Below are 26503 nucleotides of genomic sequence, written 5' to 3'. Positions count from 1 at the left end.
TGAAATACTGGCTTCTTGTGCATTTTTGGGTCTGAATTTTGAGGTACAAGAGGTTAGCCCTTCCTACTGTTAGTAAGACTAAAGTGAGGAGAGAGGGGAAGGGCTCTCCCCTGGAAATTTCTGTAATTTAGGTATGAAATGGTTGCCTCTTGTGCATTTCTGGGCCTAAATTTCGAAGTACAGGAGGGGATAACGCCTTCCTGTTTGGTATAATACCTCCTTCCTATTTGGGGAGGGGGAATGTGTCTCCTCTGGAAGTTTTTGAAAATTAGGTATGAAACTAGAGCTGCTTTTGAGAAAAGCACATGTCTCCCACAGCTGCCAAGTCATCAGAATAGTAGTATGAGATCAGACGAGAAATGTTCAAGCGTAAACCTTTCTCCCTATATATTCTTAATTCCCAATCAGACTTCCAGTTCTTTGATTATCAAAAACACCCCAATCAGACTTTCAGAGCTTTGATACAACCTAATCAGACTTCCAGAACTTTGATTATCAAATACAATGCAATCAGACTTTCAGTGCTTTGTTTATCAAAAACCAATGTTTCAAGGGTCATACTTCCAAAGTGCCTGGGTTGATTTGGCTTGTTATCAAACTTGGATGAGGACTTATTGGCAAACACATTTTATCAAGTTTGGGGAAAATTGGATGAGAACTGTTCGACTTAAAGAGTGTGGACAAGATCTGTGATAGACGGATGGATGGACAGACAGGAGTTAATCAATATGTCTCCCACCACACAGTGGTGTGGGAGACATAATAATGGCCTCTAGTGCATTTGCATCGGTCTATATGTTTAGGTATAGAGGGGATACTTCCCTCCTGTTATGGGCTCGGGAGCATCTCCCCTCCTGGAAATTTTGAAATGCAGGCATGAAATGGTGGCCTCTGGTGCAGTTTTGGGTCTATATATTGAAAAAATATTATTTTGTTTGCATGCAACTTTGATGAGTTTAAGTCAGTGTGGGGTGGGGGATATAGGGGGAGCATGGGCTCTCTTGGCCATGGCCCTTGATCAGCCAGGCCTTTATGTTGGTGTTTTGCAACATAAAAATCAAGTAAATCATTCATTAAATTTAAATGTAAAATTATTAATGCTGATCATTTATGTTTTAGTGGTTTAACAACTTATACAAATATTCGATATACCTAACAAAATCTTCTGTATATCCAAATAAAACTTATCGGAATACGAGCTTTACAAGCAGAAGTCATGCTTCACTTATAGCACAGAAAAATTTCCACCTTTAATAATACCATTTTGTATTTTGCACAATTCATGGAAATATGCATACAAAAGGAAAAATGTTCATTGTTATCCTTTCACAGTTTTACATGAAACTTGCATAAAGGAAAGTTTATTTAAAAATTACAAGTATAAAAAGCATAGCTGTCAAGGCTCCACAAAGGCCACGAGTGTGATCGGGGTTCAAAGGGAAGGTTTTCCCTCATGGGGGTCTAGAGGGCGATAATCCCTAAAAGCCGGAAACGCCCTCACACGGAAAATATAGATTTTTAACACAAAATATATCTAGTTTTGAATAGTCTCCCTCCGTGTTTACTTTTTGTGACGTTTATTCATGAGGTAGAAATAACACGTTGCACTGGTGAATGTAAAAGCTGTATTATACGGTATGGAAACACCGTGTCAATGTCTCCTCGCATGTTTGATTCAGTATTATTATAAATTTTCTACGAAAAAAAAAAACAATTGATTTCTTTATTTCTTTAAAATGTGTGTGACCTTGAATAGAAGGCATGTGAGCGTGATCTAGGGCCGAAATGCGTGTGTCTTGACAGGTTTGAAAAAGGTGCATTTTTTCCTCTTAAAATTAAGTCAAGACATTATGAATAGGGCTTCTGATGCTAAAAACTACTGAATTTGGAAGAGGTTTTGCTGAGAAATAGTTAACAGAGTATTTTTTTAACAGAGCAAGACTTTTTAATGTTTGGTAAAATCCTAAACATGTTGGTCAATAAATTCTTAACACCACTTTGCATTGATAAAATATGAAATATGGTAATAATATTAATTTTGTAGTATAAATACCATTTCTAAGTTGTTGAAAAACTAAAATCATCCTTATTTATCATTTAACTATTGTAATATGTTACTCTTTGTGAGTTACAACCATGTTGCACAGAAATTTCAAAGTGAAATAGCATACTAACTCTGTGCAACAAAGACGTATGTTGAGTTACGACCATGTTGCACTGACTGAAAGTGTCTTCCTGAGATACAACCTTTTGACAATTTTACTTTTTTCACTTTAATTTTAAGAATGTGATTTAGATATTTTAACAAGTGATGTATTTCTGTTAAATAAGGCAAATTATGTAAAAAAGTGTATTTGGTAAAAAAAATCAAGTTACGACCATGTTGCACTGACCCATCGAAATGATATGATATGCATGGCTCAATCAATTTCTATCCAAATATTAGTTTAAACAGTGTGGAACTGGGGTGACCAAATTCTCTTTCCTGTTTTGTTAAGAGCATTTTTTTTTAAAGTTTCCTTTAACAGTGACATTGCTTTTAACAGAAAGTCAGAAAATTATCTTAGCAAAATAGAACTGATAAAATTGAAATCTGGAATGTAATCTAAATAAAAGCTTTCTGACATTTTATTACAAGTAATAACAGGTTATATGATTTACAAACTCATGATTCATACTCATTTTCATATTATTTGATTAAGTCAGAACTCCCTTACATCACATCATTGATCCAAAGCTGGTAAACAATTCAGAACTGATTCCAGTAATATGATAAAAACAATCAAATGAATCACTAAACAGAATCAACTTGATTCTTGTCTCAGTAGGCACAGTGACAGCATATGCATGCCTAATTTGATCTTGTTGACAAAATGGACGCAGATCGTTTGATTGGCAAGCAGCTTCCGTTAATAATCGGCTTGAAAGGCTGTAATAATGCATGAGTAACAAATACTCAGACTTCAATCAGTATTTTGTAACATATCCAGTCTCCCCATCTCGCCTCATCGAGACATTATTACAACATGATTTTACTACAAAAACTAGCCAAAACTCGGAACATTTCCAAAAACAGGAAGTGTACGGCTTCCAGCTCTTCCTTTTTTTTATGAAGATGGAGCCAGCCACAAAACACAATGAAATATAAAATGTAACTGACTTATAAAAAATGACCAAGAGAAATGAGACATTTTCCACCAAAATCCACTGCAATGATGATCAAACAAAAAACTTTCAATGTCACAGAAAGAAACAATGTGGCTTTATTAAATTTTACTGTTACTGTATTGAATTGCATGTAACTTTTTTTTCGGAATCATATAAACAACTTTTTGAAGTATCAATTGGTATGTGTTTTATTCAATATCTCATAGAACTCATACCAATCTTGGACATGTCAACACACTGAGGACGGTTAAAATTTACACTGAAAACGACTTGTATACAATCATGTAAAACTGATATTGTTGATATTGTGTTCCTGTTTACCAGACTTTTAAGTGATATGAAAAAATATGGTTAAAGTCATGTCTGTAATATAAATTAGCCCTTAGCCTGCTGGCGGCAAGTGATTCTACCTTTGCAACCAGTGCAGACCAAGATCAGACTGCGCATCCGTGCAGTCTGATCATGGTCTGCACTGTTCGCCATTCAGTCAGTAATTTTTTTGGTAAGCACCCCTTTTAACAGTTAATGGTACCATCCAACTTGTAAGATGGACAAGTTCATTGTAGAAATTTAGCAGGGTAAGGGTTAAAAATAAAAAAATCCTGTAAAAAACGGAATACATGCTTTTAGTAGTGATGCTGATTTGTGTGCCCCAGTTATGGATATTCAAAACAAGCTGACTGTTTCCAAGAACACTATAATGGAAATTTAAAATTGTACTGGAATTGTGAACTCATCACACATCAAAGCAATACTCTTTTACTTCTTCTTCATCATCTTCACCATCATCATTATCATCATCATTGCCATCACCATCACCATCACCACCACTTTTTTTTTCTTTCCTTCCTTTTTCTTTTTCTCCTTCTTCATTATTTTCATCATCACCACCAGGTTTGTCAGAATGTTTTGAAGCACCTGTTTTCCAAACACTTAACACTCTAATGTTGCAACTTTTTGGCTAGTGTACTTTTGGAGCCCTTGCAGATCATTGAACCATTGTTTTATGACCATTGCTTCGTGTGCAGGAATATATTAACAGCAATTAGTGCACCCATAAACGTAGTTACCGCCAAATAAGTACAGTTAAGTGTGTTTCAATGAAGGTTCCACTCTCTCTCTGTGAAATAACGTCCCCCCATGGTATTTCAAAGTGCATAATTTTAATACAAGTTGCAGTACAAAGCACAAATTACTAAAATGTATGTCATTCACTTACTGAATGGCTTACAGGTCAAAAGTCGTCTTGCTGGTCAACAGTCAAATTTATTGCTGCTCTAAGAGGTCCGAAGGATTTGGTTATTGAATGGCAAGCCAATCTAACTATAAATATTAAGTTTTGGCTTTAGGGTACAAACCTTTGAACTATAGACCCGTCAACAGTACGAACACAGATTATATTAGACTTGTGATCATATAATAATAATACATTTACTGACTGGTTCCCTGGTCAATAGTCAAAACTATTGTCCGAGGTTCATAGGTAAGAATGTAAAAACAGTTTGACAATAAATAGTTTGGAAAATAAACAGCAGCTAGAAAATAAATACCAGTAAGTTAGAAAATAAATAGCAGCTGTAGGCCTTGAATATAGGTTTGTTTGTTGGGTTTAACGTCACACAGTTATGTCTGACACAATTACTAGTATGTTATATGACAACTTTCCAGCTTTTTATGGTAGAAATGGACCCCAGATGTGCCCTTCCATGCATTATTTTATCACGAGTTGGCACCTGGGTAGATTTTTTTTTACCCAGACCTTCAGACCCTCACATGAATGATTCAAAGTCCCGAAAGAGGGTCGAACCCACATCAAAGAGGGGCAAGTGATTTGAAGTTGGCGGCCTTAAAACTTAGTAACTCAGTTACAAGGGATAAATTTATAATACCGGTAGTTCAGAAAATAAACAGCAGCTAGAAAATAAATAGGTTAAAAAATGAATAGCAGCCAGAAAATCAATAGATTCTGCAGACACCATTTTTTAACACTTTCTTAAATGTCTGTTTTCTTACAAGATCAGTTAAACACACCAAGAATAAAAGATAATCTGATCTTTGGTTATTGAAAATTTTTGTACGGCAGAAATACAAAAAGTAAACAAAAAATAGTTTCAACAATTTGGTTAATTCATACATAAAATTTAAATTGAAAAAGTGTTAAAATGAGTACTTTTAAAAGCCGTAAAAGTAACTTCCTATGAAAAGCTTGCAAATTAATCATCCTCAATACTTTAAACTTCATTTTTTCTCTCTCACAGAGCTTTTTTTTAATTGCCATTTACCCTTCTTAGACACATTTCCTTAGCAATTTCACACAGCGATATTTGCCAATTTACAACTTGTTACATGTTTTTACATCATCCAATTGTCTTTGCAATTTTTGAGGTAGGAGCTGAAGAGTGGTACAATTCATTACAAGATTGAAATGGTAACGATGCCAAATAACAAGGAAATTTGGTTGGAAGACATGTCAAAACAATTTGGCACTTCTAACTACGTGTAAAATTATTGCTGGTAAAAGACGCATTCTTCCTGGCCTGTATTATGAATGTACACAAACATTGGCAAAAACAACCAACACAGTATTTTCATATCTTGAGTTTCTCAGAGGCAATTTTGTTTTGTTTTTTTGGTTTGTTGGGTTAACAGAGTCGTACTGACAAAATCTAGGTCACACTGTGACTTTTCATGCAAGCTCTTCTTGATGGCAGAGGAAGACTCTGGGTGCTCCTCAACCTGGCATTGTTTCATGCATGGCTAAATGGCTTGAAGAAATCTGCACCCTAAGTGAGGTTTTGAACCCACATCAGTGAGGGGCGAGTGATTCAAATTTTGGAAGTCAGTAACTTTATAAACAATTTGGCCATAGAGGCCCCCTTCAGAGGTAATTTAATCAAGGGGTTCATTATGGTTATCATAGCCGTTTTCAGCACTAACAGGAAACTCTTAAGACTGGCCAAATAGTCCCATTTGGAAAGGGGGGCTTTAAATTTTCTCAGTCTTATCAGTTGAAAAAAACAAACCTTTTTAATATCTCAGAATTATTCAGAACTTGTGTACTATAATTTTCTTGTCTCGAGGTGTTTTAAGTGCAAATCCATCTTCTGCAATTTACAATCAACAAATTTTGTTTTTTTCATTAGTACTAAATTCTCGGAAGGATTCATTTGTATATCTAAGGATTCATTTGTATATCGAAGGATTCATTTGTATATATTCATTTGTATATCGAAGGATTCATTTGTATTTATTCATTTGTATATCCAAGGATTCATTTGTATATCGTTAGGAATCTAGATTATATAGATGTGCACAAGCGTTTAACCTTTATCCTGCTAAATTTCTAAAATTGACCGGTCCATTATTCATTTTGAGCAGTACCACTTATTATTCAAAGGGATGTGCACAGAAAATGTACTGCCTGAACAGCAAACAGTGCATACCATGGTCAGCCTGCACAGATCTTGGTCTGAACTGGTTGCAAAGGCAGAATCACTTGCCACCAGCAGAGTATACATTAACTTATATTATGTAATAATTTTTTTCATTAAGAATTCTACGGGCTTTATTAAATCAAATCAAAATTATATGAAAATTGCAATATCTAACCATCCAGCAGAATAATGTCAACTTAGGCCTCAGAAGACCAATATTTTTCTCTCTGAATTTCACTTCATTATACATGTAGTAAAAAAAAATGTTTCATAAACGACAGACGTAAAACTGTTTGGCGTACTAATAAAATGCACTAAATTACACGACAAACATTTAAAAACCACCTGTAAAATATTGGCACTTTACTTCTTCCTCTCGGAAACTCTGCTACAAACATTATGGCACTTGGGAAAATAGATAAAAATATTCTCTAAACACCAGGAAGTCCGAAGAATATATAATTATTTTAACTTATTTTCACCCAAAGCCACTGCGGAGTTTGACATCTAAATTCCTCAAAAACATGACATACATTTATCTGCGATGTAATTATTATCTACTATCCCATAAACAAACAGGAAGTTTGAATAATGTATAATTATTTTAACTTATTTTCGCCTAATGCCACCAGAGTTCGACTCCTGACCTGGATAAAATGAGATATTGCAAGAGCAATGTAATTATCTACTATACCAAAAACAAATTGGTAATATATAAAAGTATACACATGCTTTTTTCATCAATTTCCATCTCACGGGTGTGTTCAGCTCAGTAGGCCAGAGTATTCATACTGACAATTGCACTTGAAAATTCTGTATTTTCTTTTTAAAGACTCACAATTCCTTTATTTATAATGTGGCTGCCAGATTTTTTGCTATGACTATAAATTCATTACATATTTTTCATTAAATTATAAAAATATTAAAAGCGAGATATATATGGTATTTTCACAATTAACAAGAGGACCATAATGGTCCTGAATCGCTCACCTGTCCCCACATGACCCAGTTTTGAGAATGACGTCGTTTTTTCTATTATTTGACATAGTGACCTAGTTTATGAGCTCATGTGATCCAGTTTTGAACTTGACCTAGATATCATCAAGACAAAAATTCTGACCCATTTTCATCAAGATCCATTGAAAAATATGGCCTCTAGAGAGGTCACAAGGTTTTTCTATTATTTGACCTAATGACCTAGTTTTTGAAGGCAAATGACCCAGTTTTGAACCTGACCTAGATATCATCAAGGTGATATTCTCACCAATTTTCATGAAGATCTCTTGAAAAATATGGCCTCTAGAGAGGTCACAAGGTTTTTCTATTTTTAGACCTACTGACCTAGTTTTTGACCGCACGTGACAGAGTTTCAAACTTGACCTAGATATTATCAAGGTGAACATTCTGGCCAATTTTCATGAAGATCCATTGATAAATATGGCCTCTAGAGAGGTCACAAGGTTTTTCTATTTTTAGACCTACTGACCTAGTTTTTGACCGTATGTGACCCTGTTTCAAACTTGACCTAGGTATCATCATTCTGACAAATTTTCATGAAGATCCATTGAAAAATATGGCCTCTAGAGAGGTCACAAGGTTTTTCTATTTTTAGACCTACTGACCTAGTTTTTGACCGCACGTGACCCAGTTTCAAACCTGATGTAGATATCATCAAGATGAATATTCAGACCAACTTTCATACAGATCCCGTGAAAATATGGCCTCTAGAGAGGTCACAACGTTTTTCTATTATTTGACCTAATGACCTAGTTTTTGACTGCACCTGACCCAGTTTCGAACTTGACCTAGATATCATCAAGGTGAACATTCTGGCCAATTTTCATGAAGATCCATTGAAAAATATGGCCTCTAGGGAGGTCACTAAGTTTTTCTATTTTTAGACCTACTGACCTAGTTTTTGACCGCACGTGACCCAGTTTGGAACCTGACCTAGATATCATCAAGTTGAACATTCTGGCCAATTTTCATGAAGATCCATTGAAAAATATGGCCTCTAGGGAGGTCACAAGGTTTTTCTATTTTTAGACCTACTGACCTAGTTTTTGACCGCACGTGACCCAGTTTCGAACTTGACCTAGATATTATCAAGGTGAACACTCTGACCAACTTTCATAAAGATCCCATGAAAAATGTGACCTCTAGAGTGGTCACAAGCAAAAGTTTACGCACGCACGCACGCATGGACGGACGCACGGACGACAGACGCTGCACGATCACAAAAGCTCACCTTGTCACTTTGTGACTGGTGAGCTAAAAATACAAATATATTTTTCACTGACATAAAAATTGGGTGAATTTAGTAAAAACATCAAATAAAAGAAAAAAAATTGGTTTTACATGCAAGATCGAAATATATTTCACTTGTGAGCACCATAATTTACATTTGCATTAAATATTGCATATAGTGTTCATTTGGTGAAATATATATTGATCTTACACTGAAACAAACAAAATTAATATCCTCTGTACATATTAATTTCTTGTTACATCCTATTTCGCTTAGTTGTTTTCTCTAATATTTGTCAAATGTTTGAATATTAATTAACACAATACAAAGTTTTATTGAACCCATTGTTTTTTATTACCTCCCTTTATGGCTCTTAAATGTAAAATTTCATGTGCAGTAATAAAAGTAGCACTTTTCCAACCATATAATTATGCACAATATGTATTTACACAGTTTTTATATCTTTTTTCAGCATAAAATCTAAAGCTATCTGGAACTTTAAAAGGTACTTCACAGTTTTTCATCATCAGGCAACGTGCTTGAGGTTAAGTCAGCAGAAAAAGAATTTATGTCAACATGAGTTTTTAAACAGAATTTTAGACTTAAAATTCAATTCTAGAATATTAAATATTTTCTTAATTTCTGTTTTGTTTAGTGTTTTCACTTTTCCTAGCTCAGCTCTGAGATTATATCCTATAAACAAATATCATATTGTGCGGGCTATAACTAAAAATAGAATACAGACGAAGCAAAAATAGCCGACAAACTGTCAAACTGCCCTGCTTGTTTCATTATATTATGTTAGCCTCCATAAACTACTACCCAGAAATTAAATAATATCAGAGAAGGAATATTGCACAACTTTTATGGGCAGAGGTGACTAAATCTGTAATTGGTTTGCAAGGCAAGATTTTCTTGATTTATATCCCCATTTCAAACTAATTTTTAACAGGTCTGTCAGATTTTATATAAACAGCTGCTGGCTGAAACTTTAACTATAATAAATGGTAATACCCGTCCCTACTCCCACTTCCCCACCACTCCCAAAGACATTGATGAAAATAAAAGGTTGTGATCATGAACTTTGACCTTCAAGTGTGACCTTGACAATGAACCTAGTGACCTCTGTTGAGCGCTCTTCACATCAGCTGGATGCGGTTAAAAAACAGTACATAATTTTATGAAAATCATAAGTGGGCGTTTAGCAGATATGGCATGGACACAAACTTAAGCAATTTGGTATATGACCTGTATGACCTTGACCTTGGAATTCGAGACCAGGGTCATGTGCAGAGCATACAGTGCTCTTACACATCATCTTGATAAAGGTAACAATTGATGCCAGTTTTCTTCAAACTGACTAAGAAGATAAGGAGCTGACACAGAGTTAAGCTATTTCACATTGACCTCCAATACTGACCCTGACTTTTGACCTTATGTTCTGGGCAGTTTGCTCTGCATAACATCTCAATGAGGTAAATAATCCATGCAAGTTTCATGAAAATCTTATCAGCAGTTAAGAAGATATGGAGTGGACAAAATGGATGGATGGATGGATGGATGGATGGACATACAGCTCCCATTTACTCTGTATCTAGGGTTCTGATTTTTTAGAACAAGAAATCCATACTGTAAAATTAAAATTAAACTGTTAGAATGCAAATTTTGCCTCTCTTTTATTTTGGTATCATAATTATAAGCCTTTTAGTACTCAAAAATTCCTTCATATCTGGGTAATAACCATCGCTCTGATAATTTACTATCATGATTCTAGAATCTGTGTTTTAAATGATAATTCTGAGCGATCTCATCAATTTACCTTCCTGCTGAGCCAAAAGACTGCTATTTAACTCAAAGAGGAAAGGAACCCTAAGTGTGAAAATTATGCAAAATATGCTTTATGTCATTAACTTAGGAGACAAGCACCTTCTGAACCTAGTTATTAGAAAAACAAGAAAAAATGTGTATAATATCAGTAGGAGATAGAGAAACCAGATTTCTTAATTTGATAAAACAGTTCCAGAGTGTTAACCATTAGTTCTCTAGCATTTCCAGACTCATTATACAGCAGTTGAAGAGTAGATTACACACTGCTGTTAATGAAATGTCAAGATTTTAGGATCATTTTGGAATTGTGATGGCAATTTTGGGCAATAATTACATAAATTTGCATGATTCTTGTTATTCAGAAATAGATGAGATTTATCTATAACAGAATTAAGTAAGATTTATATATAATAAATAAATTATATATATATGTGTGTGTGTAATATATTGCATACAAATACGGCTAATTTATAAACAACTTTCTTCATGCAAATACAGTGAAACACTGCTCGCTTGAGCATCAGTTTCTCCAGTACCAGGGCCGACACGAGCAATTCATATGATCAAGGAGCATTTCGTTTGGGCAGTTTTTGAGATTTTTCTCTCTCAAAAAAATGCATAAAATGTAGATACTGGAAAAATGACCAGCGGTTCATTAGCTTATTGACAGATAATTTTTGCAAGATATCCTAATAAATGACCAAAAATATTGTTCTGAATATAAAAAAAACCCATTAAACAACTGCTTTTTTACCAAGTTATAACATTTATTTTCCCTCACTTTAACATTTTTTAAAGTCATTATGTAAATTCTATGCTGAACTTAGTTGAAATGAGCATAATAAAAATTTCCCACCAAATGTGGGCCAAGAGCTTCATTTTTGTCCTTCACAATGTAGAAGAGGAATTATTTGCTGTCTGTTGAAGATAAAACATGGCAAAACTGCTTTCTGTCTGTGATATCAAACTGGATTGAGTAGATATATCATTTTCAATTTCAAGATATATGTTACATATGTTTTCCTCATTAGTAGAAATATCAGTAGAGAGACACCATACTGGAATAATACTGTTTTTCTTACATTCCTTTAAGTTTAACAATGAGACACTGTTGACTGTTTGAAGTCCCATAATGCATTTAATTGTATGTCAGAGCTGTCAGTAAGACAGCATGTTCGACTTTTCTCAGTGCTAATTGACACCAGTAAAAACTTTATATTGACTTCATTAAGAACTTTAACCGGAAAATTATAACTTAAAAAGGGGCATAACTCTGTCAAAATTCAAATCAAAATTATGGCCTTGTTTCTCCTTGTGCAGAATAGTAAATAACAATTTTAGGTTTCAAGACGAAAGCTTTGATAGTAACACAGAATGATATATTCTAGGTAACTTTCAATAATGCACATGATATTACATAAAGGGAGGTAATCAAAAACAATAGATTCAATAACAGCCCCCTGCTAATTGAACCAAATATTTAACTACAGTTGAATATCGTTACCTTGATATCGGATAGCTCGATACTCCGGTTAGCACGATGTGTTTTAGTCGGTCCCGATTTTCCCCTTTATATTTCAATGTAATTATTTATCATTACCTCGATATGATTAGCTCGATATTTTGTTTAACTCGATGAGATTTTTCAGTCCCGTCAACTTAACTCCACAGTTTTTACACCTGGTTTCGTCGATATCGCAGCTTGTCAGAAATATCCATGTTATCTGTAAGGTGTGAAAATCAACCTATTGTTGTCCGGCGATGTATTACTCATAATCAAGTTAGTTTGTGTGTTTGTTATTTAATCTTTAAATCCAATTAAATGTCAGGAAGTTTGCATTTAATTCCCGATAATTAGTCCTATGAAAAAGCGTGCAAGCGGGCAAGCTGTTTTCCAATATAACAACTAATTTGGATGAAATATTTTTTCTGTCTGACGGAGTAAAAATCTGCCGTTTAGGGTTGCGTAATAATATGCGTATTTAACTGGCAAATTATCGTTAGCGAAGCACAGTCAAAATGACTACTCATCTAGGAACATTACCGCTACATTCAGACTTGTTTAGGAAAGGAAGGAATAAAAAATGCGAATGTCTACAGTCACGTATTTTTTGAAAAATTAAAAAGTTGTATGCATGTATGTACTATCTAAACAGGGTGTTTTATTTGTCAATAAAATTAAAATCATATTTACGTTTTATATTATTTCTTTCCCCTTTCAAACCCTTTGAAAATGCATTGGACATTATGACAATATAGTCTCACATCCGATACAAGTACAAAGTAGTCCCAGATAGTTGATATCGTTACGTCGAACTTCGGATACGTCAATGCAATTTTTACAGTCCCTTGAATATCGAGGTAACGGTATTCGACTGTATTTAAGTTCAATTCAAATCCATTGAGTTAAATAATAAAGCGCATTGATATTAATTCAACTTTTATCTGAAATTCTCAGTAAAAAGGGGAAATAATTCATGAAATATTGTTGCTAGAGTTATGAATTCTGTGTCAAATAACATGCAGGTGATGATCTGCAACAACTACGATTTTAAATGTGAAGCAAATCAATCAAATAAAAGTGAAAAGTGGTTTGAAGTTTAACCAAGTTGTGGACACAGCTCTCCAAATACTTTGTAAAGTTGTGCTAAATACGACAATACATTTTCACTTGAAGGGCGTAATTTAATGATCACTATATTGCTGCCATTTTATACTTCATAACTTTCTCCCTGGCGCAATATTCATCACGATCTGACAACGAATGTCAATAAATCGGATCAATAACATCATATTAATTAAGCAAGCCAACAAACAATTGAGATAATCTTGTCAATATTTATCACGGTTTCTCATATCTCTTGTTTTACTTTCAGACAAAAGACAGATTCATCATTTTGTTGTCAATGTCGGATCAGGCATGCAACAGTTGTTCTGGTAAGATGTTTATCACCTCAGTACTGTGACTGTGTGCAACAGTTGCAATTGCCTAGAACTTTATGTTTCGCCATGGTAAATTAGATGATAAACCATGGGAAAGCATTGGTTACTTATCAAATGACCAACTGGGCCTTCCAGTGGGTTATCGTTTTAATTTACCATGGTTCAGAGTTCACTTACAACTTCATTCATGGTTTACCATGGTAAATTAGATGATAAAACATATTGCTTTAATTATCAAATGACCAAGGCTTAATAGCATGGTTTATTGCCTGATTTACCATAGTTCAGAGTTCAGGTGTATAGGAACTGAACCATGAGGGTGTTAGCACAAGTGGTTAAATATCGAAGCATCTGAATGATGAACTGTGGTATATCAGATGATAAACCATAAAAAGGCCTTGTTTATTTTCATTTTGACATGATCATTGAAATATCAGTGGCATCATCAGTTTGTGGAATGCTGAACATAATTCATCCTAGCAGTAATGAACAAAATGTCATTCCAGCAATTTGACATCATATTATTATTACTATGCTCTCGAACCAGACGCACCTTCAACTGTTATTTATTGCAGAATATACAATGCTTGACTTTTAAACAAACTGAGCAATGTTAGAATGTCATTTATAACGTCTATTAAGTTACTGTGACTATAGCGCTATAATGATGACTGTGTAAATGATGTGCTCAATAAAAGTACATTTTTTATAAAAATACAAACTTACTATTTCTTTGGCACTGGACAATTTTTCTTTGGTCTTGATTTTTTCTGTATGCTCTGAAAGATAGAAGAGATAAGAATTGGTCAAAATAAAACTTACAAGGCACGACTTCAATCTCAGACTGTATATCCTAGCCTGGCTCCCTGGCTGCATGGTTATTTTTATATAAATACTGGAAACATTTTATAAGAAAATTTTACGACTCTTAAATAGCACAATTTTATCTGATGGCTGAACCATATACCTATGTTCGGAGCCAGGGGCAATAAAAAATCTCAATGTAGAAACAACCTTCTGCAGTTACTTCCCTCTTAATGAAAAAACTGATATATGTAAATAAGAACAAACATAGGGATGGGAGCCAGTCTATGTATGTCCTTAAGACTGTGATGTAGTTAGGTTTGTCAAATTTAACCCTTATCCTGCTAGCAGCAAGTGATTTTCCTTTGTGACCAGTGCTGCCCAAATTGAATGAAGGACCTGTCAATTTATTTTATAAATATAGCAAGATAAAGGTTAATCAGCAGTTATATCAATATTCTGTTTTAATGCCCCTGCTATATACATATGCCTATTTCTAGTGTTCTATCAGTCAAATTTGCCTGTAATTTTAGATAAATAAGACTATGGTGAACTTTTTGGTGCATGGAATGTCTTGAAGCCATCATTATGACATTTCAGGTTATTTTTTCGGTATCTGATGTGATTGGTTGAATACATTGGTTTGTATTCTTGAAATACATGCAGTATTTGAGAGAGAAAATTTTTAAGTACATAATCATAATTATATAATAATAAATTAAAATTAGAATGGCTTAGAAAATTTCTAAAACCAAAACTGCTCCTCTATGTTCAAACAAAAGAAAGACTTTCAAATGATAATTTTGTATTATCAGTCTGTGGCTTCATCTATCTAAGAACCATTAGCAATTTCACTATATTGTCAGAAATAATTCCTTCAGCTAATGTGATTTTTCATAAACAGGGGCTTGTAATAGTAACACTTTTATGACAGCAGTTATTATATCAACCATTCCTGGCAGAAATTGTTTTCTATTCTATTATTTTTATTTCAAACAAAACTGATAATTACACACACAAAAAAACATATACTGTAATCTTTAATCAAAGCTTGCAAGATAGGTTCAGAAATTGAAAAACCATTGCAGTTACTAAATATAGTAACATGGTAGATTGATTAGAATTATCTGTGCAATAACAAGAAGGTTGTGTTCTGATAATTTTACCAAGAACAGATTGTAAGTGTGTGTAAAATGAATTATCAATTAATGAAGCCCATTCATTTGAGAAATAGAGGGAAACTTTATTACACTGTTCCCTGTAGTTTTCTGTAAAGAAGAGTGTTTTATCACTTTAACAGTCCTGTCTAATATGATTGGTTAAGTCTTTTGTAATTTAAGAAATGGAAGAAAATAATGGAAGAAAAAAAAACAATCATGGAAATTAAATAAACTAGAAGCAATTATAAAACCAAGATTTCCAAAACATAGTAATGTATTTCAAAGCGTTAAACTGGAAGCCCTGATTTTTGCATCAGAGGAGTGTAAAAATTCTACCACTGTTACATTACGGATATTAATTATACGGTAACAGTTGGATCTAACTCGATTATAATTATTTTCAAAAAACTGATCAAGTTTTTTTAATGTGAATCAATTATAATTGTATCAAAAATACTTATCAAGGTCGTTTTGTTTTTTTTGTCGATTGCTATACATTTATTGACCTAAAATCAAAAGAAAATTCTATTACGAGAAAATTAAAATGACAGAGTAAATTATTTTACAATTAGGTTGATAACAATCCAATCAGGGTAGCAACAACTGCATGTGATACAACAATGATATAGAGTTACATTCACTGTAATTATTTTTCTTTAACTAAACAGTTCCAACATGCATCTTGAAACAGTAGACTCAATGAACAAAAAGAAAACAAACATTTAAAGGAAAAAGTTTTAAACAATAACTAAGTCAAGGATGATAACTCTGGCCTAAATGGGTTAAATTCCAAAAAGATCACACAGCTTAACATGCTATACAACAATATCCTCAGTGTTTTATGACTCCAGGTAAAGTACTTTTTTACAATTACATTGGACACAAACTTAATGCTTATTCTTTAACTAAGTCAAGGGCTATAACTCTTAAGTCTTGCAGTATGAAATCCAAAACAAAATTCAGGTGCACAAACACATGCTGAATGATATTCCTACATCACCAGCTCCACAACACCCCCCCCCCCCCACACACACCACTCACCCACATTTTTTAGTTGGCACAAAAAAAACAAACCCTCATTTAAACACTGTAAGAGCTAATGTCATAACCTAAGCAAGTAAAAATCCTGTTTGCAGAGAATATAATTATAAAAGTTTCATGCCATCATAAGTTCAAGTCATATGAAGCTGGCACTATTGTAAGCAATAAAATATATTACAGAAAAAAGAAGTGTATTTTTTATGTCTTACAATACTTGGCAACTGATTCAGTCTCAGATGTGTCATACTGTCCAATTAGGTTTAAATGCCAAAATGCTACGTACACTACTACTATTTAAGTAAGGGCCAAAAAAAAATGTCTGGGTGCCGAATAAAAACTGCTGACTCAGGAAAAATCTTTAAAGCTGCTCGCCAACAGCTTATGCGAAATTGTTCAACATCAAGTTTGGCATAAAACGTGTACATGACACTGAAAAATAATAAAATGGCAGAGTGAAAATTGGGGTTAGATATTGCTTAACTGTTATTTTTTTCCATAATTTTAAAAGCATTTACTCTCTTCTGCTCAATATTTTTGGTAATTTGGTAAATGATATCTTGCAAATTTCATATATCAATTAGTCAGAGATCTGTAAGTTTACAACACTGACCAATTTCGCAGCAACCACATTTTATCAATTTTTGAAAGAATGAAAAAATGTGAAAAAGTCATTTTAACCAGAAAAGTCTTTGAGACTTAATTAATGCAAGTCCTGTACCAATTAATTCACAACATATCTAATATCCTGTATGTGCCAAGACAAATGTGAATGCAAGTCTAGAGGCATTTCTTAATGACCATTAAACTGAACTCTATGTTGACTATTACAGCCAATAATATGCATTCCTCAAAGTTGTGAAGGGGTTCTTCAACCCGGGCAATGGCCTCTCAGTGAGAGACAAGGACTTAATTGGGCCTTAATTACAACGCTTTGTCTTTTATCACAGAACTACAGCCCCAGCTTATCAAAAGATTCAGAAATAGCTTTCAGCTAATTGAGTTGTATGAACCTTCATCCAAAACAAAAGACATGGTACCTGAGAAATAAGATCATAAGACTCGAGATCTTCAAAAAAATATTTTTTCTTCAGAAAAGATGTTACATGTATACTGGATATTTCATCAGTTGTTCTAGATTAATGTTAGCTACAGGGGACATCTGAAAATCTTAAATGAAATATATAACTAGAGGTGCTTTTGAGGAAAGCGCATGTCTCCCACGGCTGCCTATAATCATCAGAATAGAAAGTCTGTCTTTATATACTGTTTGCAGCCTATTGGTATCTGTTTGAGTTGAAGTTGGAGTAACCAGTCTACAACCCTGTATTGGCATATAATTATGTTCAAGGGCCATAATTCCGAAATGCCTGGGCGGATTTGGCTAGTTAACAAACTTGGCCGAGGACTTATTGGCAAACACATTTTGTTCAAGTTTGGTAAAGATCGAATGAGAAATGTTCGACTTACAAGTGCGGAAAGCTTTGTGACAGAAACAGACACACAGACAGGAGTAAATCAATGTCTCCCATACCACTGAGTTCAAACTAACTGCCATAGCTCAGACAAAGTTTGTCTGTCCCAAGACTTCCAGCGCACAAAATATATAAATGTATTATACAAGATGTTAATATCAGGTACTTCAAAACTGACACCGAGACGTATCCAGGTGTAATATCTGAGACTCAAGTATGACTATCAGATCTGAGGCTTTCGTTATTAAACATTTTGTTACTTACTGCATCGCGAAATAATGCTTCCAATCAGCATTAAATAACTTTTTAATGGTATTACACATAGTTAAGGTCTCACTGCAACTTCCCAAGGTTCAAAGTTAAAACAATGAGATATACAGAATACCAGTTTTTGATTGGCCAATTCTGAGCACAATTTTGAAACTGACCAATCACAAAGCCAGTTCTGGTCAACAAACACATTTTTACTACCACATACACACCTTCTTTAAAGTAAGAAGACAGGCCCCACTGTCTAGTACACACCTCATCGAAGGGATGCCTAGATAGAAACAAAGCATCAATGAAACCTGCGAAAGGGGCGGGGGGCACCATCAAATAAGAATGGGCAAGCCTCCTTCAGCGTAATATAACAGTGTAGGAAGTACCAAACAAAAAGCAATATCAGCGAAATAATTATCAGTGAGAAACAACTCTCCTTTATCTTAGAGATATTACATTATTATTTTCTAAGGAAATGTGTCAATATGTCTGGAATAACCTGTTTAACTCTTGTATCGTAGACAAACTCAATTTGCGCGATAAATTATTACGTTATTCTCAATCTGGCAATGTAACCGGACAACTTATTCAATTAGGATATGTATCGTTATCTTCCAAGACCTCCGAAGACAAAAACAATCTTTTTTATTGTCTCGAAAATATAAAGCGGAAAACATTACCGTATATGGTTAAACATGCTCAATTAATCTGGCGAGCCGTGCTCCATAACACTTAAGATGGACGAAAGAAGTTCTAATCTTCAATAATATCTCCCCAGTGTAAGGTTCTAAATTGATCGCGGACCTAATTTTCCTGTCTTAACTGCATACAGTGGATCTGAGACAATGAAAGAAACCTTCCTGAAAGGTTGAATATATTACCAAGTCTAAATCAACCACACCAATTTTTCTGATTTGGGTTTTACAGCTTGCTTTGACATTGTGCTGGATATAACACACCAAAGACGACTAAATCTCAATTACATCCAAATAGAAATATAAGATATATAGTCAAAACTTTTATACCTGCTGGAAACACTGAGACAACCAATTGTTTCGATTAGTCACCTTTCACGATCAAGCAATGGTATAAAGGCAGTGATTCCAAGTCATTTCAGACACAAATTGTCATCCAAGAAAGATCAAGCCACGCCAATAGCAGAATAATCAGACTTTAAATTACTGTTGTTGAAAATTTTTTATATTTGTTTGTTTCCTTTCTGGGCCTAATATTCCTCAAGTTGTAAAGCCTGAAACATAGACTCTACCACTTTAAAATGCCTCATTTTGTTTCGCTGCAAGTTTTATATTTACATGTACTGTAATGAAATATTATTATATCATATTGTGTCAAATGTCATAGCTGCACACTGCAAAAAAGAGAACAACACAAAACAGGCAATATTTGGTGGATGTTGTCAAGGATGTAGATAATAATCCATGATATCTTGTTGGAATCAAAATGATATATAATCAAACAGTAATATTTCTTAATTAAATAAAATTATTCTGAAACAATCTGATTCATTTTCCTATTAAACAAAGAAGGCTGAAAACACTGGGAATTATTATACAACAATTCACTGTTCTGACGTCACAACTATTACGTCATAGCGTCAAACAGCATAGCGGCGCGCTGGAAAAGAAACCGATTGAAAACGGGCAAATATTTAATGAATGCCGTCAAGGATGTACTTGGTAACGTGTTAGAATCGGAATAATATATCTAATTTCGCGAATGATCTTGAATAAAATCATTGTTTGTTGTTCAGATGCGTATTATTATATCACTCGGGCTGCGCCCTCGTGAAATAATTCCTACGCATCTGAACTCCTAACAGTGATTTATTCAGTGACAAATCACTAAATGAGATATATTTTTTGTTAAATAACTTTGTTCAGACATATTTAATTTTATATCGCTCAAGCTGTGCCCTCCTGATATAATTCATTCATATCCGAAACTCCCGAAACAATGATTTTATTCAATGACAAAACCACAGTTTGGGATATAAAAATATTACAATACCTTCTTTATGCTCCAAAATTCCCTGCATATATACAGAAATATTTATTGTATTCAAGCCAGCTTCTGTGATAAAGTCTAAGATCCCCAAGGATTTAATTTCTTAGAATATTTAAGAAACCTTCTACCACCCACCAGCAATACATCAATCACTCTTGCAAACAATTACCTCTCAAAACTCAGTTAACACTGATATCTGACCTTTTTCATACATTTAAGCAAAATCATAAACCAATATAATTTTGCTAAAAGTGTCTAAGAATTGACAAAGTCATGAAATATTGATAACTTTGCTGATGTCACTGGCACATTATAATCATTTAAGAACTGCTTCTTTTTATTGTCTCTTTAAACAGAGTTGACAACCTCTGACAAATGACCAAGTTGAAGTTAAACTAGAAAATTAGATTCCATACAGCAATATCCAAAACAAGTCTGTCTATGTTCTCTTTATTATATTCTCCTTGCGAAAAGTGAATCTGATCTACCACAGCTGACCATAGGCTGGCAATTTGTCCTGCCAAGGAAAGAATGGTCTGAACCTCAGTTTTAGCATTTACAACTTGTCAACAATCAAAATTTACAGTCAGAAGTGAAATTATGGTTGATCATGGATGAGTCTGACCATGGTTAGATGTAAACTACATAACCAAACCCAGGGTTGATTGAACCTAAACCACAGACTTGTATAGTCAGAACTATAAAGGGAGGTAATAAAAACAATGCATTCACTAAAAGTTGTCTACTACTGTAACTCAATATACAAAACTTTGACAAATATTAGAGAAAATAATCATTGGAAATGGACTGAACAAGAAAGTTCGTAAGGAAAACGTGGCAGCCATATTAAAAACAAAAGCATTATAAGCCTCTATAGACATCTAGAATAGACACCTGCCAGTAATTAAATGCTGAATGGAAATCAGTAAACCACAAGGTACACAGAACACCCATTATTCACTGCAGATATAATAATATACATTTGTGTCCACTTTAGAATAGATATATCATACTTGTCAAACAAAACCAACAATGAATCTATTGCTCTTCATCAAAAAGACTGTGAAAATTCCTTGTCAGTTGCCGGCAAAGACAGCTATCTATCTTCATCACATCAAACGAATTCTCCAATTCTCACAGTGCAGCACAATTAAATGCAGAGAAGCAAATATCAGGATAGTTATGATGATTTCAAAATCTTATTTATCTTTTTAGTTCTATTTTTCAATGTAGCTTTATATTCACTGAATTTCTAATGATAAAAAGGCGACAATATTTTAACTTTACAATGACATTATTGCAGTCATAATCTGCAACTAAGCATTATAGTAATCATTAGATTTGCAATCTAAAATGCAACTGACAACAGTCACTACATTTGCCTTCTGGCATCAGACAACTTTATCACGGCATTAATTTGCAGTCTGACAACTGGTAATATTATCACTGCATTTGCAGTCTGACAACTGGCAATATTATCACTGTGTTTGTAGTCTGACAACTGGCAATATTATCACAGCATGTTGTAGTCTGACAACTGGCAATATTATCACTGCATTTGGAGTCTGACAACAGGCAATTATTATCACTGCATTTGGAGTCTGCATTTGTAGTATGACAACTGGCAATATTATCACTGCAACTGGTGTTTGACATCTGGCAATATTATCACTGGTTTTGCATTCTGACAACTGACAATAATGTTACTGGATGAGCAATCCACTTCATTTGTCTGAAAACTGGTAGTTTTATCTGCATTCTGACAACTGATTTGCAGCATTTAAATTAATGTAACTAAATCTGCATGAATGTGACTCACAGGTATTTAATTACTATCAGATTTGCAGTTCTCACAGGAAGTGGAACTTTGACTGATTTTTACAGTTCAATATAATAGCTTTTGTTAATGTTCATCTCACATTTCAGTATTGAGTATTTTACAAAAAGACATCAGGCAACAATCCTGTATGACATTATTTTATGCTGTGATTATTATCTGCGAAGTATAGATTTTCATCTCAACTTCATGTTATAACAAAGTTTCCATAGTTAAAATCCAGTAACGCATAATTTTTTTAAAAAATTTATGCACATCTCTCCAAATATGGAGAATGCCCATAAGGCTTTATGTTTTATATTAAAACAAATAAAGTAACCCACCACATAGAAATTATGCATAATAAGATGGTTAGATAATCTGCAACTTCTTTGCACATGAACTACACTAAGAACAATAAAGGGAGATAATAAAAAACACTGGAATTCATAATGCTTTCTACCAGGTGAATCAGAATGATATTCAAATCTTGGACAAATATAATTATGAGAAATGTGCAACTGAAAATAAGATTTAACAAGAAAATGTCCGTAACAACAAATCAGAGGCAGCCACATCATAAACAAAAGTCAGTATAGTCCTTTAATGTACTGTGAAATCATTTAATTTCGTGGGCATGAAATTTCGTGGTTTTTACCAGAATGGCAATTTCGTGGGGATATGAATTCGTGGATTTCCACTTTTGAACACAAAATGAATGGAAATTTTACTTGTTCATTGGGATTAAATTTTGTGGATTGACCCAACCAAGAAATCCACAAAAATTAATCCCCCACGAATATATTAATGATTTCACAGAATTTCTAAAAAGCAATTTTCTACTGTAATGACTCATTGTGTGTAAAACAATATTTTCCTCTTGAAGAAATCTTGATAAAATCACTATTAATCATATAGAGTCATTTATAACAAGAAAATGAAATCAACACCCCATGGAAAATTGATTGACTGTTGTTATAGCACCAGTTAAAACAACATTGTAGTTCTGATAAGCGTCTAGAATTCTACTTGTCAACAACAACACCATGGGGAAGTTGCTACATGATATTAGCCATTTTCTTTATAACTTTAATATTCCTACAATAACATATGAGCCGCGCCATGAGAAAACCAACATAGTGCATATGCGACCAGCATGGATCCAGACCAGCCTGTGCATCTGCGCAGTCTGGTCAGGATCTATGCTGTTCACTAACAGTTTCTCTAATTGCAATATAGGCTTTGAAAGCAAACAGTATAGATCCTGACCAGACTGCGTGGATGTGCTGGCTGGTCTGGATCCATGCTGGTCGCAAACGAACTATGTTTGTTTTCTCATGGTAGGGCTCACGTAATGTTTGGGTCATTAGGGTAATTTCTTTAAAACACAGATTTTTTTTCTGGCCTAGAAAAATTTACAGGACTCAAAATCAATTTTATTGACAACGTTAAATCAATGTCATGTGCCAGATTTCTTCCTTTTTACTAAGTTTATTGAATCAAGATAAATTTCTATTGAATTTTTGATAAAAAGTAAGTTATCTTATCATATTGTAACCATCAGAAGAAAACAAGAAGATTTTATAATTTTCTTAAAACTCACAACAACCCCCTGGGAAGTATGCGTTTTGCTCACAATGCAACCAGTAAATTATGATTTATAGCATTTATCTAGAAAATAATTAAAATTCAATACCAACACCTGGCTTTCCCTAAATATTCACAGCTATCAATGTTCTTTCTCCAATCTATAGTAGTTCAACATGTCCTGTGCAAGAACATTGTATAATATATTTGTACAAAATCACCTCACAGGATCTGCCTAGGAAAATAAAACAATTATGTAGAAAAGGTAGTGGTGACTATATTGCATGCAGATAGGAAAATTATGTAGTTTCTGTATGTGCCCTTATGAAAATGAAATATGGAAACAAGCTGGCATTAAGCTGCAAGGTAACTGTCAATGATCTGGCAACAGTCTGTCAAAAAAAAAAGGTAACTGGAAATAATCTGACTCCTATATGGGAACAAACTTCCAAGAAAAAAAGTTTAGCTGAAAATAATATGGACACTATTTCCATATTATTTCCAGTTTCTGGGAATAATCTGCAAACTATATGACAATAAACTGGCTCATAACAATCAGCATGTAAACACACTGACAATATTGTCAGCTTGTTTCCAGTGTCTGGAAGAAATCTGGCAGGAAAATGGCAAGAAACTGGAAATAAAAAACATAATTTCTATAATCGAATTGAATGAGTACTGAGATACCAGCTTGCATACAAAAACTTAAGCAAAAAATGCTATGTGGAAAAAGGGGCTTAATTTTGGAAAAAAGTATAGTTATGGGACCTGCTTAGTACATGTCAGGTCATGACATTGAACAAGTGTGTAATTAGTTTCAATCTATAATTTTGTAAAAAAAAAAAAAAAAAAAAAAAAAAACCATAGGGGCATGTCCAGTAACTTCTATTCTTTGAATAATAGAGATAAAAATTACATAAGTGACAATATTGTATGGATTTTCTGTCTGTCTGACAGTACATTGCATATAAATTTACTCAGAGCAGATTCTGCCAATGCACTGGCCACACAATGGCAATACACTGGCAATATACCCATCTTAGCAATTTTCACAGCAAAACAAATATTACAAGACACCTTATCAAAATGGCCAAGTGTTGCATTTTTCCCTCCAAAACTATTTTCAGTTTTCAATTGTTTTCCAGCACTGATGGGCACATTGTAAAGGTACTTTTTCATCATTTTACAGTTACTTGTTTTCATTGTAACACAGATTCCGTCCGCAACAAGTATTTTTGCTAAACAGATACAGAAATTTTAAAAGTCATGTATTTTCACTACCCTGTAAAATTAAACTTGCAGATTTACCATAATCTTTGTCAAATTTCCTTTGGTTTCAATATTATATTATTGATAACTGAAATATTGCAGATCTTAATTGGTATTAAAATTGAGTCCCAAGCAAATGAAGGTTTTAAGTCACATTAAAATTCATATTAAACATTAATAAGGATAAATAGAAAAAAATATATACTGATACTAAACTGGAAACAAACTTCCCATACACTGACAATGCTATGACAATACAATGGTAATAAAGACAATTTTCCTAGGGGGAAATAAAAAAAATTAGTAACACTGAGTAGTAAGCGATATATTGGGATACTAGTCCATCTTTAGCTCAGTAGGTAGAGCGTCGATCTACGGATCATGGGGTCGCGAGTTCGATCTTAGGACGGGGCTTATGTTCTCTGTGACTATTTGATAAATGACATTGTGTCTGAAATCATTAGTCATCCACCTCTGATTCATGTGGGGAAGTTGGCAGTTACTTACAGAGAACAGGTTTATACTGGTACAGAATTCAGGAACACTGGTTAGGTTAACTGCCCCCTGTTACATGACTGAAATACTGTTGAAAAACAGCATTAAACCCAAAACAAACAAACAAAACTAGTCAATCTGCCACACTAATGTATACCCGCTGTTACATGACTGAAATACTGTTGAAAAACGGCGTTAAAACCCAAAATAAAAAAACACTAATGTATAAGTGCTCATAACTTTGTACTGCATAAAGGAATTTAGTTAAAACTTTAAATAATGATAGTTTGCTAAAGTGTTTCTCTTGTCCATGTAAGAGAGCCTGGCATGTTGTGACTGACTATACACTGACAATACAATGACAACACACTGGCAATATGCCAGTGTGTTGTCAGAAAAATATTTCCAGTTGACTGGCTGTGCACTGACAATACAAGAACAACAGACTGGAAAGTCCAAAAAGCCGCTTGTTGTCAGTTGTGTATCCAGTGTGTTGCCAGATTGACATTGCATACCAGTTTGTTGCCAGATTGTTGTCAGTGTTTATTTCCAGATACCTCTATATAATTTAGCTCCTTCAAATAGTTTTATATGAAAAATCAATGAAATTTTGTTAAAACGTCATTACAAACATCACTGTCAACAAACTGTATATAAACTGACAGCAGACTGGAAGTTAAATTTTACAGCTGGTTTTCAGGTCTGGAAATCAGCTGACAAGCACATGGACACATGATGGTTATTCAGTGGCAACACACTGGATCAGTTTATTGTCAGCTCTGGAAATAGGCTGGCAAGTAACTGGATTTTAGAGTATTATTGACTGGAAACACACTGGACATAAACTGACCACACACTGACAATAGGGAAGGTTTTTCATAAGGGTGCTTTCAGCATTCTTTGTTCTTTTTTCTCAACCTTTTCCCTGCTAAATTTCTATAATAGACTTGTCC

At 33.9% G+C, this 26503-nt stretch overlaps 1 protein-coding gene across 1 annotated transcript in view; it reads right to left on the bottom strand.

The window, feature by feature from the left end:
* LOC123555138 (centrosomal protein of 63 kDa-like) overlaps positions 1 to 26503 on the bottom strand; it is a 214065-nt gene that overhangs the window by 73803 nt on the left and 113759 nt on the right. Inside the window, exon 5 of the mRNA XM_053548912.1 lies at positions 14347 to 14399. Within this exon, the coding sequence (XP_053404887.1) occupies positions 14347 to 14399 (53 nt within the window). The remainder of the gene's footprint in view (positions 1 to 14346; positions 14400 to 26503) is intronic.

This window comes from Mercenaria mercenaria, chromosome 7, assembly GCF_021730395.1.
Source record: "Mercenaria mercenaria strain notata chromosome 7, MADL_Memer_1, whole genome shotgun sequence".
Taxonomy (NCBI): Eukaryota; Metazoa; Mollusca; class Bivalvia; order Venerida; family Veneridae; genus Mercenaria; species Mercenaria mercenaria.
Note: the sequence above shows the minus strand (reverse complement) of the source record. Positions and strands in the feature narration are given on the sequence as shown.